Source organism: Dendroctonus ponderosae, unplaced genomic scaffold (genome assembly GCF_020466585.1).
Source record: "Dendroctonus ponderosae isolate FM_Combo_2020 unplaced genomic scaffold, Dpon_F_20191213v2 Dpon_F_20191213_5, whole genome shotgun sequence".
Classification (NCBI taxonomy): Eukaryota; Metazoa; Arthropoda; class Insecta; order Coleoptera; family Curculionidae; genus Dendroctonus; species Dendroctonus ponderosae.
In genome coordinates this window covers 13,131,155-13,146,863 of record NW_026018715.1, presented here as the reverse complement: position 1 = coordinate 13,146,863, position 15,709 = coordinate 13,131,155, and the positions used below count along the sequence as shown (strand labels likewise).

The 15,709-nt window shown below is 38.8% G+C and overlaps 3 protein-coding genes across 4 annotated transcripts in view; 1 reads left to right on the top strand and 2 right to left on the bottom strand.

Moving 5' to 3' along the window:
* The window catches only part of LOC109545435 (integrin beta-PS), a 21,511-nt gene extending 20,732 nt beyond the window's left edge, over positions 1 to 779 (bottom strand). For both annotated transcript variants that reach the window (XM_019916129.2, XM_019916130.2), the window contains exon 1: positions 601 to 779. The gene's annotated coding sequence lies outside the window, so the exon portion shown is untranslated. The remainder of the gene's footprint in view (positions 1 to 600) is intronic.
* Positions 780 to 5,104: 4,325 nt separating this feature from the next.
* Positions 5,105 to 9,299, top strand: LOC109545564 (G-protein coupled receptor 143). The gene is made up of 6 exons (XM_019916333.2): positions 5,105 to 5,508; positions 7,050 to 7,161; positions 7,237 to 7,331; positions 8,377 to 8,555; positions 8,617 to 8,944; positions 8,998 to 9,299. The coding sequence occupies exons 1-6, from the start codon at positions 5,359 to 5,361 to the stop codon at positions 9,229 to 9,231; spliced, it is 1,098 nt and encodes a 365-aa protein (XP_019771892.2). The 5' UTR covers positions 5,105 to 5,358; the 3' UTR covers positions 9,232 to 9,299.
* A 688-nt stretch (positions 9,300 to 9,987) lies between these two features.
* LOC109545535 (ABC transporter G family member 20) lies at positions 9,988 to 14,894 on the bottom strand (the record flags this gene model as incomplete). Its single annotated transcript, XM_048666674.1, is given in 9 exon segments — positions 9,988 to 10,852; positions 10,906 to 11,190; positions 11,253 to 11,341; positions 11,395 to 11,581; positions 11,637 to 11,814; positions 11,872 to 12,228; positions 12,288 to 12,593; positions 14,325 to 14,526; positions 14,580 to 14,894. Coding segments are annotated over 9 exon segments (2,113 nt in total), but the record flags the coding sequence as incomplete, so codon positions are not given.
* Positions 14,895 to 15,709: the final 815 nt, after the last annotated feature.

The window sequence follows — 15,709 nt, the reverse complement described above, 5'->3', positions numbered from 1 at the left end:
AAAACACGCAAAAATCATCAGTTCCTCAACGAAGCTGCTATTTTTGGCAGCCTGACTCATGGAAAGCATTGATTCATGAATCGTCTGCATTTTCCAGGAAAGATGACAAAACCTTCATAGATTCAAGACAAATTAAACAATTTGCCAGGCATTATGAGAGGAAAAGTGAAACCGTGTTCACAATCGGTTGCATGTCTTGTGCCACCTAATAAACGCCTCCACACTTTATGCATTTCGAATGAATCGACCAGATGATATTTTAAAAGCACGGTCTGGTTCTTCAAGTTCATTTTTCACGATTGTGGCTGCATTTACATGAATGCAGCTACTTTTAAGGGAATTGTTTACATAGAAATTTGTCCCCTACGCCAGCCTGAGTTGGCCTGAGTGGAGGCCTCAATGTGGCCTGGCGCTACTGGGGGGCGCAGGCAGAGGAAATGAAGCTTAAAATTTCAAAGGTGTCTGATCAAAGAAGCACTGAATATCTTCTAAGAGCCAAGGAGGATTCATTCTGGGACGAAAGGCAACCTTCATTAGTAATGAACTTAAAATAGACTGTTTGTTATTGTATAGAATTACAAGTTTCCCACGTTATTATACCTGTTAATAACTGCTGGTTGAGCAAATAAATAGAAGATAACACCTGATAACGATAAACTTATGATAACAACATATCAAACTAGTTAAAGAACAGCACTTAAACGCACCACACACACCATTCACGTACACTCCCTTACTGACGAATCTGGTGATTGATACACTTCTGAACACCACTGTATATTCCTATCAACTAGGACTCAAGCAAATGGGGAAGAAATCTGAAAATTTTCAGTTTCACACAGCAAAAAAACGCTTCCATTGGCGCTATGCAATGGTGAATGAGTGCGGATGTTTTTAGTTCAATTCCCTAGATGCCGGGCCCAGTTCCATACTCATGAACTACATTGAAGACGGACTTGCAAGAAACTATAAAATTTGCATTTTTAGAGATTACTCGACAAAAATGGATATTTAAAATTTTTTTCTCAAACAATTGAGATTTTTGAAAATGTTTAGTAGGTGAAGCCAAAATTGAGCCTTTGAGGTATGAGCCAAAATGTTCAACGGCTCTTCAAAATTGCCTAATTTTGGATCAATTTCATTGCAAGTTTGGAATTTTGTTTTATACCGGATGAAAGAAAGATTGCTCTTGAAAAGGTTTGCATAAAACCCTTTTAAACTTAAAAAAAATCTAATAAACTTCCAGATTTTAAGTTAAATTTTATGAAGTGCAATTTTATATTTTTGCTCCTAACGTTAAAACGAATAAGAATCTCTGGAAACATTTCATTAGGGCAAAGTAAATCTCTTCTATTCAATACTTGAAAATCTTGAAATTTACGTGCAAAAATTGAACATTTTTGCCTTTAACTCTGAAACGATTAGGAATAAATACAGCTTTTGAAGTGGTGAGTAAAAAAGGTTCGCATTTTTATTTCGCAATTTTTGATCGTTTCCGAGACAAGAACCAAAACATCCAATAATTCCTCAAAAATGCCTGTTTTTAGGCTGCAAAGAATCCAATGTTTCCCAGTTATGGGTTTGTGTTGAATTTTAAATCTGATGATGGCGCTGTTGTCTCGCCGAAACGTTATATGAAATACACGATATGAACATTTTGACTGAAACCCATTAAAGAAAAAAAATATCTAATAATTGTATAAATAATCAAAGAAAGTGCAAAAACCGGTTTTTGAGCGCGCGACTTTTGAACCATTGATGCTATTGAAAAAAGGTGTTTTTCAAGTATTAAAAATACCTTCAATATGGGGCAAACTAAATTAAAATCCGTTCATTTGCTGTGTACTCACAAAAACCAAAAAAACTGCCGATTGTAGCTTTTTTTTTTATTTTCCATAATCAATTTGCCTTCTAAAGAATCGTACTACTACTTTCATTGAAGATCATTCAAAAAATGTTCCCATTTTACTGCCCTTAAGTGGTCCCCATATTCATTGCAGTCCCGGGCCTTATAAAGCTTTAATCCGCCCCTGACTGTTTTTGCTACTGATTTAATATTTTCAACCACTTCAGAAGCGTGATATTTTCTAAAATTAAACAATGAAAATACGAATTTTTGCGCCAAAATTCGGCTGAAAAATTGTGCCTGATTTATAGAGAGAATAAGGAACGCTTAGAATTCTCGAACTCTCAAAGATCGCTAAGAATCCTCTACGGATTCTCATCAGAAAAAACATCAAACCGGTAGATCTCAAGCAATTTAGAGCGACTGCTAAAGGCCGACAGTCGCAGATTGAACAAAAAACGTTTTATTTTTAACCGATCACAACTCTGATGACTTTTTGTATTTTTAGTCAAAATTAGGTGCTATTAAGAAAATCTTTCTCTTCAAACAATCCACCACCCGAAGCTAGAAAAATCCTGCAAATTTCGCAAATCTATCAGCGAATCAGGCCCAGTCTGGGCAATATTTCTTACAACAATTTTGAAGGCTCAGAAACTCAGAACCCAATGGGCCCTCCATGCAAAAATATGTATACAAAAAGGCACAAAACTTACTAAAATTTTTATTAAAATAAGTAACTATTTCCTTAACAAAGCATGAATTAGTAGGAGCTAACGCATTCCCCACTGGCGTCTCTGGCCTGCCCGCTAGGGCAGGCATTGAAAGGAACATCAACCGCATTTCTGTTGTCCAATATGGTTTTTCCAGTCAAATTTCCGGTTTCACTATCAGTAGCTTGATCACACTCCAATTTAGTCGGAGTGGAGGGTGGATCAGTTGGCAATGGAAGATCACCAGAACTTTCCTCTGAAAGACCCTCGGGAGACTGGGTGGTGGAAAAGTCGCTCGGTGCTTCTGAAGTGGTGGTGGATTTATCAACTTTCTCCTGCGAAGAGGGCGGAATCGGTATCCTCAAGCCCATTCCATGGCCCATCGGTTGCCAAGGCGCCATTCCATGAAAATGAACATGCTGATGCTCATTGGGGACGGGGATGAAGCTCAGCTTCCCTTCATGAACGTGATCTAGGTTCTGATGCTTTTTAATCAAAGCCTCCTGCAGCAACTCCGAAAGATCCTCATCCCCAGGATGTCGTTTAAACACACAACACTCTCCATACACTTTCTGGTTGTTCACTTGTATTCTCGCACAACTTTTCTTATCGGCGTCCACTAGGCTCAGAAGGGCCACAAATCCCAGCACTTTTACGTACATTATTCCCAAAGGATTCGCAATAACAAACTGATAAAGTAGCAACAAGCAAACTGGCGACTTTACTAGGACTAAGTGCGTTCACCTAAGGTAGGAACATGGTGTCTTGGCGCGCTATGTTAAACTGGTAGGTGTACCTCAACAGCTTAAGTGAATTATAATTTGTTCCGGTAAATAGCGTTAAGCGGGCTCCGGTTTTCGTTGATACAATGCTTTGTACCTGCAGATATTCGATCACCACTTGACCTTGCTGGATTGCTTGCAATTGGAAGATTTATTTTTCTAATCATTCAAATGTCCCGCATTCAATTCACATCTTCCCTATGAACCCATTCTAAAAACCGATCAATTTGCAGGTGGTTCAGTTGCTAGTTAAAACCGGTCCGGTTAGTGCCTGAGATTAACACATATTCTAATCTGTGTCTACTTCAACCACTTTTTTTGCAGGATATCTTTGAACTATGGAGCCAAACTTTTAGGGAGTGTTTAGGGCATCAACAGTAGAAGAACCCTTGCTCTGAAACGTCCCCTTAAGGAACTTTGTGAAAAATCAGCCTAAACTGCGATTTGCTTTAAAGTTTTTAACAGCGAAACGCAAATCATCCGCTCTTAACTGCCGCGAAAGTCTAGCGTCTAGTTAGAAGTTATAGTTTGAAGGGTTTTTAAAACTTACTCTTCAACCCGATTGTAGTTAAACTTACCAGTCTGTAAGCCTGAAAGTGTGGTTGATAAATGCGCTAAGCGGCAAATTATCTCCCTACCCAGGGTGGGACTAAGCACATTTCTGAAAATGGTTTGAAAATAAAATGTCTGCCAGACAACTCAAAGTTTGTCTTTTGCTGCAAAGTCGGCCTGCAGGCTGTTTACGCTGAAATTTTCCTCATTTCTAGCCACTGATATTGGTTAGACCTGGACAACATTTCAACTGTCCATTTGCCCTCAATTGGACGTGAGGGATTTTTGATTGTTCAACATGAAATTTTTGGTGATCCTCAACTGTAAGTTTGTTAATTCCTGCAAAATAATTCTGTTGTTCAATTTGATCGCAATTTGGCACACGTGCAGCCCCCTATTGTGGGTAGAACTGGGCAAAATTTCTAGTGTCCAGTCGCTCCACTTTGAACGTGAAGAATTTTCAAAAATGGCTCTACTTGAAAGTCTTAAGCGTCACCAGCTCCTTAAGGAGACATGCTGATTCCCTGAACACTCCCTAGAAGTTTGATCTCACAGTTCTGAAACACCCAGAGCAGTTAAATTCCTTCCAGACCCTACAGCGATTTTTAGCTTAGCCAATAAGGTTGCATTGATACGAATCCAGCCAATCACCTCATCGATTGGGCGTTTAGGCAGCTGAACCAAAACACCTGCGGATTCTAGTGCAGCCCATATGATAGGAAACAACGAATAAAATTTTTCGTTTGGTTGATTAAAAAGTGCTCGGCTTCAATATGCAACAATAGAATCAACTTTTTTAACGGCGAGATTTGAGCACCTTATCGTCGGGACGTGCAAAAGTACGGTGTTGTTGTGTATAAATGCAGCTAATATTTAATTAATAGATATATTATTGTAGGCTTCGACCTAAAAATAAATCGTAAACAGTTGATAAAAATTGAATAGCGTCTTCGGGATTCGGTTGCAGACATTTATCAGCCTTATCGGGATTTTACAAACATTTATTTGCTTAGACATTCGTTTATCTTCACTTGTTGCCACTGGTGGAGCGAATCGTAATGAATCCCGTTATAAATGCCCTAAAAATCCCCGTCAGTTCAATTAAAATTCAAACTAAGCAGTAAATTTGGCATTAATTAGTTTCCTATTTTTTTTTTAAGTTTCCGAAGCTACATTAATGTGCAGTTCACATAAAAACAAAGTCTACGCCAATGTAGTTTTCCTTAAGCTCTAACTGATATGATTATATTGAAATATTAAAGCAAGCATTTACTTTATTACCAGATTTTGGCTTTTGATAACTGTGCAAACAGAATTTTACCCAGTAGCAGGTTCTGGGACTAAACAGGATTTTCACTCAGCCCAGACATGTCGGAGTTCTGAGGCTTCAGTTCGCTGAGATTAAGTTACCGGTTGCTCACAGTTTCGTCAAAGAGTTAGTCTTTGGTTGCCGAAGAAGTGCGAAAACATGTCCGATCCAACCATTCAAACTTTCTGCTGCCATCATGGAAATGGCACAGATGTGGCTCTGACCATTATTGAGGATTTTGATCCAGACTCCTATAATACTGTGTGTCTGTTTTCTTCAGCTCTGGGCATATTCGGCGCCATTTACCAGGTAAACTAGTCAATCTTTTTATGCGCTTCAAGATGATTTCGAGACTGGATGGTAATTATTCATGCAAATATAGCAGGAACACAATAGAAGGTGGTTAAATTGAATTTAAATTGATCATTGTATTACTAACGATTAATATAGGAAAACAATGTTTGATTTTTTTACTGCTGGAATATTACAAGAGGGATTCTCCGTTTCTATATGTATATACTGGGGTTTACTCGGGCTTACGAGTGCGGGAGAAATGTGGAAATGAAGGAAAAGCTACTAAACCTACATTTAAATGTGGTTAGTTTTTAAATTGTGCTCTTCAACACCAAAAATGTATTTCAATGTCGCACATGCAAACAGTGCAATTTTCTTCGGGATACTCCAAATAGATCCATTTATCTACATACAACAATACTAATTTAGCTTGAAGAAATGCTACTTTTCGACTGATTTATCAGATTTTTCATCAAAAAACATTCCTTCAACATCACGTAGCGACATGAAACCTAAGCTTCCTTGTAAACGAGGAAAACTATGTTGTGAAGTGAGGTTATGAGTCAGCACTATTACGTTCAGTCACCATCAGGCAATTTTTGACAATCTTTCAAAAATGCGTTTGAGTTTCGAGGTTGTTTTTGCAGGTTGAAGTTTGGCACTTGTTTCTCAAGGATTAATTATCCCAAATATTAAATTAACTAATTAAGCGAGAGAGTCGATTTTCTATATATTTCGTCTGTTTTATTTGTGGCAAAATTTCGATTTGTCATCATGATCAGGATTGGATGGAATTTTCCAGCATTTTTCAAAGTTTGACATTCATTTTATCAGAAACTGGTCCTCCACGTATCAAACTTTTAGAACACTTTTTTTTCCACTTTTCAACTGTCTGACAAGCGAGGCTCCATCCGCCCCAGTTTTTGCAAAATTAATTTTGAAAAACTGTTTTAAAGCGCTCATCACTTGCTGAATTAAACACACGCCAAAACTTTGCCATATTTTTTTTGCACAATGAAGTTGTCAATATGAATTGCGCTCTGAACGTGGAAAACGTTTTGATTTTGACTCATCCTCAGGCTATTTTTGAGATTTTTTAAATTTTCCATGAGGTTTTGCGGTTATTTAAGAAGGCCCAAACCTTTATTTTTTACGAATGTGAGCAGTTTTGTGCATTTGCTTTTTAATTTTTTTACATCTATTGAACAAATTAACTCAACATTTTCCCAGTGAACTTTTCCTGAGATCGTGGTTATGGTCGAGGAAATTTTCAACTTTACCACCATTAGAATCTTTGTCTATGTAGAATAGTTTGGCATTTTCTTAAAGCTCTTGCAGGAAAATCTGCGAGTCTCATCAGAGCCAATAAAATGATTGCCTACAGTCTACCTAGCAGATCAATTAGACGTTAAAATCACAATAGTTCTGTTAAATAATCGCAGGATTTCCCAACTAACATACTAACAATAACATTGAATGCGATGACACATCATTATGTAATAAAATAATTCATTGTCGTGCAGCGATTTTATTCAATGGGTTTTCACATTTTCTAGGTGCTACCCAGAAGGCAATTTAGCAACAGTCATCGATGGTTTTCGTTCTCGACCGAACGAGGCCGGAAAATCATCGTATGGCTAGCGGTAGCCGATCTATTAGCCGCTGTGGGTAAATAGTGACTGATTTTCTTCAATTTTCCCAAATTGTTGAAAATATTGTATGCGAAAAACTCATCTCTTACAGGGGTGTTTGCTCGATCGATGATTTGGATAAATAAAAAAAACATTATGCCTGAAGTTGATGATGATTCCAGCGTACTTTTCTGTGCGATATCTTCGGTAAGACTTGGGTAAACACAGATTGTCACAAGCAAACGCGAACAGAACCGGTTTCGGACCTATCAGTCCTCATCAGCTGGGTTTATGGCTTGCAACTGACACAGTCCCTGAATTAGACACGGACATTTTGTAAACACCCTGTATATTTTTTGCATGATTATGCAAAGCCTGGTTGATGCGAGTGACGAGCGTGATAAAAGTGGTACTTACCCATTATTGTCAACTCCGAAATCATCAAAAAGATGACAAAACACGAAAAAGTGYATAGTTTCAAGCGCGCTAAYTAATGCGATGTAAACGTACTCAGTGGCCCAGCACAAGACATTGGTTTAGCTTGACAGCAGACGTCAGACAGTTTCTCCGTGTAAAAGTCGCATTTTTTGCCCAAAATCGCGCTACCGGTCAGGAAAATATGACAACACGGTGAAAGCGACATAAATTTTCCAAAMTTCAACAATTYACCGCACAAAGGGCGAAAAAAACTGGGATTTTCTGGGACTTTTTGCGCAGCGAAAAACACAACAATTGACGTGACAATTGAATTAACGTGCGTTTGACGGCTTATGTATCGGTTGCCATGACAAACAGACAAACAAAATATACACAGCTGTTGATTGTTATTGATATTTAAGGTACCAATTACTGATAAATATTGCAAAAAAGGAGCGAAAACTGTGAAAAGTAGAAAACAAAGGTAAGTTTTAATTGCTGATAATTATCTTATAGAAATCTGTAAACATCCTCCATCGCCCCCAAAGCTCTCATCAGAGCAAATAGGTCCGAAACCGGTTCTGGGATCCAGTCAGAAGCTTCAGTTTTCTTTAATTCGACTAAAACTTTGAATCTTGCGACTAAAGCCTGTGTCCCATGCATCCGTTTATACGATGGTACGATGATACGAAAGTGTTTCTATTGGTTGGAGATCTGTCAGTTCGTACGACGGAGTACGAATTGACAGATCTCCAACCAATAGGAACACTTTCGTATTATCGTACCATCGTATAAACGGATGCATGGGACATGGGCTTAATACTGACGATTCCAGGCTTTGACTCAGTATTTTTACACTTCCACATGGATTTGGACGCTATGTTACGCCATAGACATGAGATACGTGCTGAGCCAAAAAGAGGGCCATTTCAAATATTACCATTTTTTTGCATGGACCATTCCTGCGATTTCCACCATCACTGGGCTGTCGCTTTTGTACTTGCCCAACGCCAAGTGGGTTAATTTGATCTATTTACTGTTAAACCCCCCGTTTTCTTACTGCGGATGATTTCAGCTGCCACATGGCTCTATCAACTAGAGCAGTTGTTTTACAAATCCTGCCCAACTACATTATAACGTATGTTCCAATGCTGGTTGTGATGGTGGTAAATCCGATTCTATACCTGAAATCCATCAGAGATATGAGGAATATTATCAGCTGCACTTCTGGCCAGTTCACCAGCAGGGAAAGAACCATTGTGGACGCTATCAAAGTTAAATTTGGCGTGATAAACTTGGTGTTTTACATCTGTTGGATGCCCAATCTAATCAACGGGTTCCTCATGTGGATGCTGTGGTTCCGTTTGCCTACTGAGTCCGTTATTGTCCTCTGGCATATTATGGTATAACGTCTGGTTTATTGAAGATTCAATTTTCTATTAATATTTTTGCCTAGGATTTCACGAATCCTTTGCAAGCGTTCTTCAACGCGTTAGTCTATAGGCGATGGAGTTCTGGTTCAGAGAAACTGGTCTGTCCTTGGAAACAGTACGGAACTTCGGATTTGCAGTTATCTGGATCGACTAGCAGTAAATCGTCCAGGGGAACTATCAGGGAGGAGATCTATCCTCTTTTGCAAAGTTCGCCGGCTAAAAGCATCAATGAGTACCACGGGATTGCTAAATTATAGCCATAATTCGTCTGTTGATTAAGCTATTTATTTTTTGTATCAGTTTTTAATATATTTGTGCTCTTAAAGGGTGTGGTTTCAATGGAACTGAAGTGTGGATTGTTACATAAAACCTTAAGGTAAAGGCTATTGTTGCACGGTTTTGACCAAATTGTGAAATCGCTCAAAAATGATTGACTTTTTCGTCATTACTGAAAAACGGAAGTGAATGATTAGTGGCAGTTTTCACACGAAAAGAGAAATTTAAATATCACACATTTAGGTGCAAGATTGGGTCAAAATTTCATGTTTTTCTCCATCTTTTTGCTCATTTTTTAGGAACAAATTGAGCTGGAGCGCTCATTTCGACACCACTAAATGGCGCTGTTGTGATGTTAAGCATCGCTTGGAAAAGAAACTGGACGCCTCCTTTTCAGACGTTTCTTAAAAGCCAGTTAAGCCACAGAGCTCGTTTTTTCGCATATTTAGTAGCAAGATTAGACCAAAATTTCATGTTTCCCGTCACTTTCTAACTCATTTCTCTAGAACGGATTGATATTGACTCCTTATTTCGGCATCACTGGACAGAACATGAACTGGCGCTTTTACGAGGCAAAGCATCGCCTGTGAAACTTTTGCACTTTTCACAGCAAAAGCCAAAATTTGACGAAAACTCCGTGTTTTGTGCAGTTGGTTAAGCAGAAAAATAATAATTCTTGTAAACATTTATGACTTCCATCATCTTAAACGGACAAAAAACTTTCAAAAACTCCGCAATATTTGCTTATCGTTTTATTTGATTTACTTTCTATAACAAACACATACATCACAAACCACAACTAATAACAAAGTACAAAATAACATTTGAGCACGTCTTATATTTAGTTTTTAACAATTCCTTACGGACCGATACGCATATACATTTACAATTTTATTTTCCAATATAATTTCCCTATTAATAGGTTTAATAATGACCACTTAGAACACAAATGTAAATATCCAAGTAGTAAAGTGAGCTATTAAACATAATGACAATCATATTTCTCGAATTGTGTCCAATTCGAGTCGATTTAAGCAAGTTGTGCGTTCTTTGAATAACTCATGGACATGGTCATGGAGAGGTGAACACATTTTGAACTTTCCCCGATTAATCACATTGTTAATTGACTTGTTACGATTTGCCCAAAATGGAAAATGGTAGAAAAATACAAAATTAACACTAGTTACAATCTACGTTTCTATACCGATTTTCTATACAGCTTATTATCTAGGAAAGGCAAGGCACGTTATAAATAATTGCAAAAAGTCCAAATTTTCCAAAATTCCATTCACTAACCGTACGAATATGACCAAACCTTAACCAAGAACTTGTATCTCCGTGTATATGGTATTCAAAATACTGATTCTGAACATGTGTGCAAATAATTTAAGAATTGAGCAGCAATCCTTCAGCCTCGTTTAACTTTAAGGACGATTAAACTGATCGACAAGAAGACCACTATCCAGACCACTGTCGAGATGAATCCAAAGTAAACATCTGGTTCTAGAAGCGACCATCCTCTGGTCATCATTGCTCGAAGAGATGTTGTCGCTAACGTGAGCGGCAAGAAAGTCGAAATATACCTTAAAACCGTCGGCATACCTGAAATCATAAACCAGTCATTGATGGCCAAAAATCCTCCCCAAATTGCTCACCTTCAATTGGCCAAATCACTCCACTGAGAAGCAGCGTGGGATAGAAACTACCAAGAGCCAACTGGATGGCGTTTCTTTCCAACTCGCAGATTGCGGATATCACGAAACCGAAGCACATTCCACACAAACCTTGCAGGATGGTCAAGATGATTACGATGAAAATGTCGCCTTTGCATTCCACTTCGAAGACCAAAATCATGAAAATCAGCACTAGCGTTGTTTGGCCGCACATCACCACAAACTGGGTCACCACATGGGAGAAGAGGATTTCTCCTGGCGACACTCCTGCAAAATTCATTCCATTGGTTTTACCACAATGTTTCCAGGCGAATAGGAAGTTGTCTTACCTGCTACCCAGGACCGATCCAGTAGACCCTCCATTCGCTCAATGATCAACGCGGAAGATGTTAGAGCGACGGCCAAGAAGAACACAATTCTACAAGCAAACTGTTACTACCAATGTTCTTTGGGCATTCATTGCAGGCTTACGTTAGTATGACTCCAGGTGCCACAAAGTCTGTGAACGACGGCTGATTTGATCCATAAATGGGCTTTTTGAACGAAATCGGCACCTCAGCTAGTCCTTCGTTTTGATCGCAATCCCTTAGCAGGTCTTTGGTGAAGTTCTGATACGTCAGCTGCAGATCTCTTTGGAGGATTATGCCGATCTGCTGATCTACAATTCAAGCGTTTTTTTGGGTTGGGGAAGTTGAGCTTAACTGCAACCTTACTGGACATATCAAGCCACACTCGGATTTCGCTCTGATTGAGGGTTTCTTCGTCGCTTTCCTTCCCCAGCGCTATTCTGGCCACTAAAGCATCGGTGAAGTTTTCGGTGAAATGCACCGCGCCCCATGCTTCTCCTCTGCGCACTGCGTCCTTGGCTAAATCTATGTTAGGATAGTAGTTCTGAAACATTTTTCTAAATTTACAAAACCCAATTCTCACATTTTCCTCGGAAAATACCTTGGATATCGTGCTGCTGTTCATGGCATGCACATACCGACAGCTCAGGTTCGAGAACTTGCAGCCTTCTTCAAAGCCGCACGACTGGAACGTTTGGTTCAGATAGTCAACTTCGTTATTTACAATAGCCAGCTTCAGTCCCCGAGGGTCGCCTCCAATTGCCAGACAGAAGAGTATCACTTGCATCACGGGCAGGGCAAATATGAACAACATCACGCCCACATTTCGCCACATCCTCAAAAAGTTCTTCACCAGAAGCGCCCGTATTTTGCCGGTGGTCGTCCATTCGCTGCAGTTGCCGCAATCTTCACACATCTCTTGAAGCCCATGCTTTGCCGAAGAGGCTTTTCCTGCAAACTGGAGAAACGCACGCTAGTTGAGTGTTCTTCTGTAGGGCGCCACCCGTATGGACTTACATCTAAATGGCCGTTGGATTCCTGGACAAGCACTTCTTTGCTTTGGTGGAAGTTCAAGCCCACAACTCCACTTTCTTCGGTTACGGAAATCGGCTCCTTTTTCCCCCAGTTTAGTGTCGCTAAGCTGATGTTGCTGCTGATGTTGTTATCAGTTTGTCCTACGGCCGCTCCAACACTCCCGCCCACTTGTGCCTGTTTCCTGGAGAGTTTGAGGAAAACTTCCTCAAGGGACGTGCAACCGTACATGGTGAGTAGAACATGGGGAGCTTCTTCTGCTAGAAGTTTGCCGCTCCTCATTAGTCCAATCTTTAAGAGAAGTTGATTAGATTTTGCACGGTCCCGTACTGAAATGGGGTTCAATTTCAAATTGGTTCCATAATTTCCACAGTTTTAAATGAAATTTCGCCCAAAGTTGAAACAGTTAGTTTTGGGCAGCTGATATTTTGCCTCACAACTTTTTAATGGAAAGTACTGTAACAATTTTTATTAACGCAACTGCCAGATTTAAGAAAAATTTAGATAAAGCAGCTCGCTTTCGAAAGTTTATCAAAACGATTTTAGGGGAACAAACGTAAGAAACTGTTTTTTACGAAAGTGGAAGCAAATATTTTAATGACACTAAAAGACGCAAAAAAGCCAAACAGAATAGCGCAAAAAATGTGAAATACCCTGGAAGATTGGTTAATATAATTGAGGCACTAAAAACGAAATACAATTTAGGAATAAACGCAAAATAATCAAAGTAAGAACCTTAAGTATCACTTGTTTCGTTGAACGAAACAACCACAATATTGTAAATTAGATGAAGCAAATAAATTATCCCCATCCTAGAGAAGGAATTGAAGCAGAAAAACCGGAGAAAACTTTCATAGCTTCTACCATGGAAAATTTGCCGATAAATGAAAATTAAGCGATCCAAATAGATTTTTGGGTTTGAAAACTCTAGACCAATTATTGAGGCTTCTTGAGAAAAAAATATCGCGAATGCACAATGAAACGAAAAGTATTGCATTAAAAAACTGAAAGGTAAAATATGGAAACATCTTAACAAAAATTAAAAACCCAAATACTGCTTGCTCGAAAAACAAAAAAAAGTAACAAGAAAAAAAAAAGGTAAATCGATTTTTAAGGTGGAGCTTTTGAATTGCTAGCGCGTCTAGCTGGTCCAGAGCACTGACGATTCTGGAAAATAATTTCCCAGACTTGATGGATTAAATTTCATTAGGCTGAAGGCAAAATTTTCCTTGAATAGATGGTTATCAGTATGTGGATGATTTGCGGAAGCGAAATTTATTGGCGTAATCTGTGGTTGTAATCGTAACAATAATCGACCATCATGCAGAAACAATTCCGCAATTAAACATTTATTTAACGAAAACAGCCAAAAATTAGTGTTCAACCACATTGTCACTCGAATTCAACCTAAAACAGCATATTTAATCACATCCGGCTGTTACATTCAAAAATGTCCATTGACATGTTCTTTCGCTGTTTGTTCGCCAAGATCGCATTGTGTTTAATTGCTCAACTATTTCCATTCATTAATTGCAGATTAAATATTTTTGGCGCAAAGAACCACTTTCAAAACCTGTTGGTTCGAAGGATGTATGACAAAACTTTTCCAAAAAATCTTAAAGCAAATAACAAAAACAGAATTGCAAATGGGAAAGTACAACACAGTAAACGCGGACTTCTCCTTGTTTTGTTGTCCAGTTGTCTTGTCTCATTAGCAGGTAGCATTTCGGAAGAAATGGAAATCTATTTCGGAAACATCTATTGACGTTAAAATGTTTGCATAATTTGCGTATCATAAAAGTACGCTTTGAAGACGCCTAAATGACGCATCCTTGTATCATTTAAATAAATGAAGGTTACCTTAAATTGTCTACCATTAGAGCAATTTGTATTCTGATGCAACGAAATAATTCGTGATATGAATAAAAATTGGTTTTGATTTGGCAATTTCGTCCAAAATGGTACTTCAGGTGATAGCACGAATATCTACTAATGGTTTAATGCAAAAAACACTGATCATACCGCATGGGCCTGTCTGGCTTCTTCAATGTAATGAGTGGTAATGATCACAGTCTTATTGCCGTCTTTGGTGATTTGCACCAGATGGTTCCAGATGCTCTGTCTGAGCAAAGGATCCACTCCAACAGTGGGCTCATCCAGAATAAGCAGCTCTGGATCGTGCATCAGAGCCACTGCAAACGAAACTCGCCGCTGTTGCCCTCCACTGAAAAAAACCCATTAGCAGCCATCCACCATCTACAACTCTTCTACACTCACCTGAGATTCTTCACTAATCTGCTCTGGCTGGGCAGATCGAGAAAGTTGAGCAGAAACTGCAGTCGGTCAATGATTTCCGGCGTATTCATCCCGAAGATCCAACCAAAGTACAGCATGGTTTCCTTGATGGAAAACTCGCCGTAGAGGGCGATTTCTTGCGGCATGTAGCCGACGCGTTTGCCCGGAACACCCGAACCTCTTGTTCCAGGCTTTCCACCCAAAACCCAAATTTCCCCGGCGTTCAGTCTTCGTCTACCCACTATGCAGGAGAGAAGAGTGGTTTTTCCGCAACCCGAAGCTCCAAGTAAACCATATCTGTGTTCCATAAATGGGTTCTGGTTAGTTTCAAGTTCTTCTTCAGTAATTTGTGTGCATTTTTTACGATCTCTTGATATTTAAACAAGGAATTTTTTATGAGAATTTTCTAATTTTGATCCGATAAAGAAAATTCGTTAATATTAGTCGATTACAAGCTTCAGTAAACGCGCATATTCACCACTTGACCACAATTTATCAAAATAGTGGAATTTTTTGTTTGCATCGAAAGCGGCCTTGGAACAATGACTTGTCTTCGTTGCTTCACGTTTTGGGCGGTCAGACTGAAGAAGGAGACAAACGAAAGTAAAGGAATAAAACAAGCTGAGCAAGAAGCAAAATATTTGCGGATTAAGTTTTCACATTCGAAAGTTATGACCGACAAGCAGTAGCAGACGAACCAGAGCAGGAAGAAAGTGAAGTCAAGCTGGAAAGTTCGGGCTGGGGTTAACCAGAAATTTAATCCCATTAAAGCTTCAAGCATTCACTTACAATTAACCAGAAAAACGTTTAAAAACCAGCAAATTTGAAGAAAAAGTTCACGAAAATCTGCTTTTAAATGAGTTTTGAATTTGTTCAAGCCAAGGTCGTCTAATCTTTAAAAAACTTTGGTCCAAAGTGCGTTTTGTATACAGGGTGATTTATTAACAATAGAGGTACTAGACGACCAATTGTGACCATTGCATCTCTTAATATAAAATTGATATTTTTTACAAACTTATTTTTGGGTATTTCGCCTCAAAAATTTTTGCCTTTAAAAAAGACAGAATTTCCTCACGTCTTTTATTACAGATTGATAAATAGTGCTCCTATTT

Excerpts from the sequence above, each read along its gene's own strand:
- LOC109545564 (XM_019916333.2), top strand. The coding sequence starts at position 5,359 with ATGTCCGATCCAACCATTCAAACTTTCTGCTGCCATCATGGAAATGGC. Across the intron at positions 7,162-7,236 it reads CGATCTATTAGCCGCTGTGG|GGGTGTTTGCTCGATCGATG; the intron begins GTAAATAGTGAC and ends CATCTCTTACAG. Across the intron at positions 7,332-8,376 it reads TTTTCTGTGCGATATCTTCG|GCTTTGACTCAGTATTTTTA; the intron begins GTAAGACTTGGG and ends TGACGATTCCAG.